Consider the following 2,794-nt stretch of genomic DNA (forward strand, 5'->3'; position numbering starts at 1 on the left):
GTCTCCATACAATGTTCAATAGTGGGTGTGGGAGCCCACAGACCGGCCCCTCAGGACACGAGGAAGACCAAAGCCACAGACATATCATGGCTGATATGATTCATTATGATTTAAGCTATTCTTTGAACTTAAACATTGACAATTGAAAAAATTTACACTGAAGTAAAAGTAAAGTTTTTGTGAGAAGTGAATTCATCCTGGGCATAAACGACTGAAGCCGTAACTTAAAGGGTTCTTTACACAATCTTGAACTACTTGTTTATTCTCCACTATTCCAACACGGTTACAGTATTACAGGCTGAAATAAATCCATATATCTCAAATAATGCTCACTGTTTCTGGAATATTTACTTCTGTACTATCAAAATCAATAAAGCTGCAAGAAATCATCTCTGCCTCTTCAACTCTTGGTTGAACAACAGTATTCACCAACCCTGACAAGCATCATTTATGTGTTTTCTGTGGGTTTGTGAGCTTTATAAGGCCAATGTTTATTTTTTAGATAATTACTTTGTTATTCAATAAATTGAGATTCAAATGTCCAGTTCCTGCTTGCTAACATCTTGATTATTCTATCCACTGCAAACCATGCCATAGCATGATACTGCCACCACCATGCTTCACAGTAAATGCATATTGTTCTTTTCATGCTTGCTGGAATAAATGACGTGTAACCATTAATAATCAGTATAAATATATTAATATGTGTATGTAGCATACATTTTCAACCCTTTCTTTTTTTTTTCAACTAGAAGTAATCAGTCCTCAATAGGAACAAAACGATTCAGATCAATTTCAAAAGGCTCCAAATTGTTTTGATTTTAATGTAAATTGACGCTTCAGGCTGAATTGATAGTTTTGTTTGCTTCTTCTCCCTTTAAGGCTTCATCACATGCTGACAGCATTGTTGCATCCCTGCTCTCCTCCTCCCTTCTCCCTCCTCTCAATCCGCCCTCCTCTTTACACGCACCTACACTTCTGCATCGCCTCCTCCGGCAATAATGAGCAAGGATTCCCCGGAGGAGGAGAGCCGAGCTCCGGGCTCCGGAGGAGGAGGAGGAGCGGGGAAAGGAGGCTCCAGGAGGAACCGAGCGGACGACAATGTCACCATCCTGACCTCCTCCATGGATTTCTACCGGGCCGGCCGGAGCCGAGCCAGCAGCAGCAGCCTCACCTCCTCCGTGGAGCTGAGCTCTTCCTCCCTGGAAACCAGCATCCAGACGCGGATCTTTAAGATCATCGTCATCGGGGACTCCAACGTGGGGAAGACCTGCCTCACCTTCCGCTTCACGGGGGGCAGCTTCCCCGACAAGACCGAGGCCACGATCGGCGTGGACTTCAGGGAGAAGCCGGTGGAGATCGAGGGGGAGACCATCAAGGTAAAGGAGCTCCCTCCCCCATCCTCACCCATCAGCTTCAGCTCAGGGGATGACACGGCCTGTTGTTTTATTTTACCCCCAAACTGGGAAAAAAAAAACAGTTTCATTACATTTCTGTGGAGTGTTTTTCATTTCAGGGATGGATGCAGGAGGAGGAGGAGGTCCTTTGTTTTCCAAAACAAAGCAGGTCTATGTGTCTGCAGGTCCTACTAGACAGGGAAGGACATTTAAGAGATTAGACTAAATCTGGAAATATAATATAATCCTTTTTGTTTGGTTAAATCCATAAACCCTGATGTCAAAGGATTGGATTTGGTCCAGCAGTTCTGTGAAGTGTGGTCAAAAAATTTAGATTTCTCTTATTTCATATATTGATTTCTGCTTTCCAACAAAACAAAAACAATCCACTGTACATTCTTTTCAAGTTTAAGACGTTTCGCTTCCCATCCAGGAAGCTTTTTGTCAGGGTTTGGTTGAGGTTTGTGCGATGGACTGGCGACCTGTCCAGGGTGTACCCCGCCTCTCGCCCATTGACAGCTGGAGATAGACACCAGCACCCCTTGTGACTCCACTTGGGAGTAAACGTGATAGAAAATGGATGGATGGTTAAGGTTTGTGGACCCAAATTCAGAGGCAGGGAGGCAGAGGTGAGTTCTGTAGATTTAATGAGTGGTTCACAAACAACTGAGGCAGGAATCCAAAAATCCAACATGAGAAAAGTTAAACAAACCAGAACCATGGAGACATCAGGGGAAAACAATCACGACAAGGTAAGACAAAGTAAGCCAGACTTAAACGAGGAACCAGCACTGAGGAACTGCACAAGGAGAGTATTTATGGGAGACTGAACAAAGATAGGACTAAGGAGCAGATTGGGAGCAGGTGTGAAGAGAGGAGTCTAGAAAGGAGCTAGGGAAAAGGAGAGCAACAAATAAAAACCTAAGAACTGAAATATAACTAGAAAACACAACAAAATGAGAATTAAACCAATAAAACTAGAAAACATGGAGCAAAGTTAAACTGAATACTCAAAAGAAAACATAACAGAACAAAGACTGTGACCCTTTTTCTATTTAAATTTTGTTGGGCTACTGTATAAAACCTCAATCTCAACACTATTCCTGACATTTTGAATTGAAAAAGCTTCCTGGATCGGAAGTGAAACGTCTTCAAATTTGGAAACAAAGTCCAGTGGATTGTTTTTTAATTTTTTTTTGGAATGACTTTAAACTGGATGACTGAGAATCTTCAGCAGCATTGATTTCTGGTATTTACTCACAATAAAAATTTTCACTCAGCCTGCAAGGCCACACAATTCCTGAGTTATTCCCACAACAAGCCAGATTCTCCTTTAAAGTCGTAGGGAAATCATATTTAAATGTCAAATCATTCTGGCTTAAACATGTATATAAACG

The 2,794-nt window shown here is 42.0% G+C and overlaps 1 protein-coding gene across 1 annotated transcript in view; it reads left to right on the plus strand.

Moving 5' to 3' along the window:
• Positions 1-2,794, plus strand: part of LOC107093833 (ras-related protein Rab-33A-like) — a 21,557-nt gene that overhangs the window by 4,656 nt on the left and 14,107 nt on the right. Inside the window, exon 2 of the mRNA XM_015389134.1 lies at positions 883-1,379. Within this exon, the coding sequence (XP_015244620.1) occupies positions 1,002-1,379 (378 nt within the window). The 5' untranslated portion in view covers positions 883-1,001. The remainder of the gene's footprint in view (positions 1-882; positions 1,380-2,794) is intronic.

Source organism: Cyprinodon variegatus, unplaced genomic scaffold, assembly GCF_000732505.1.
Source record: "Cyprinodon variegatus isolate N-32 unplaced genomic scaffold, C_variegatus-1.0 Scaffold449, whole genome shotgun sequence".
Classification (NCBI taxonomy): Eukaryota; Metazoa; Chordata; class Actinopteri; order Cyprinodontiformes; family Cyprinodontidae; genus Cyprinodon; species Cyprinodon variegatus.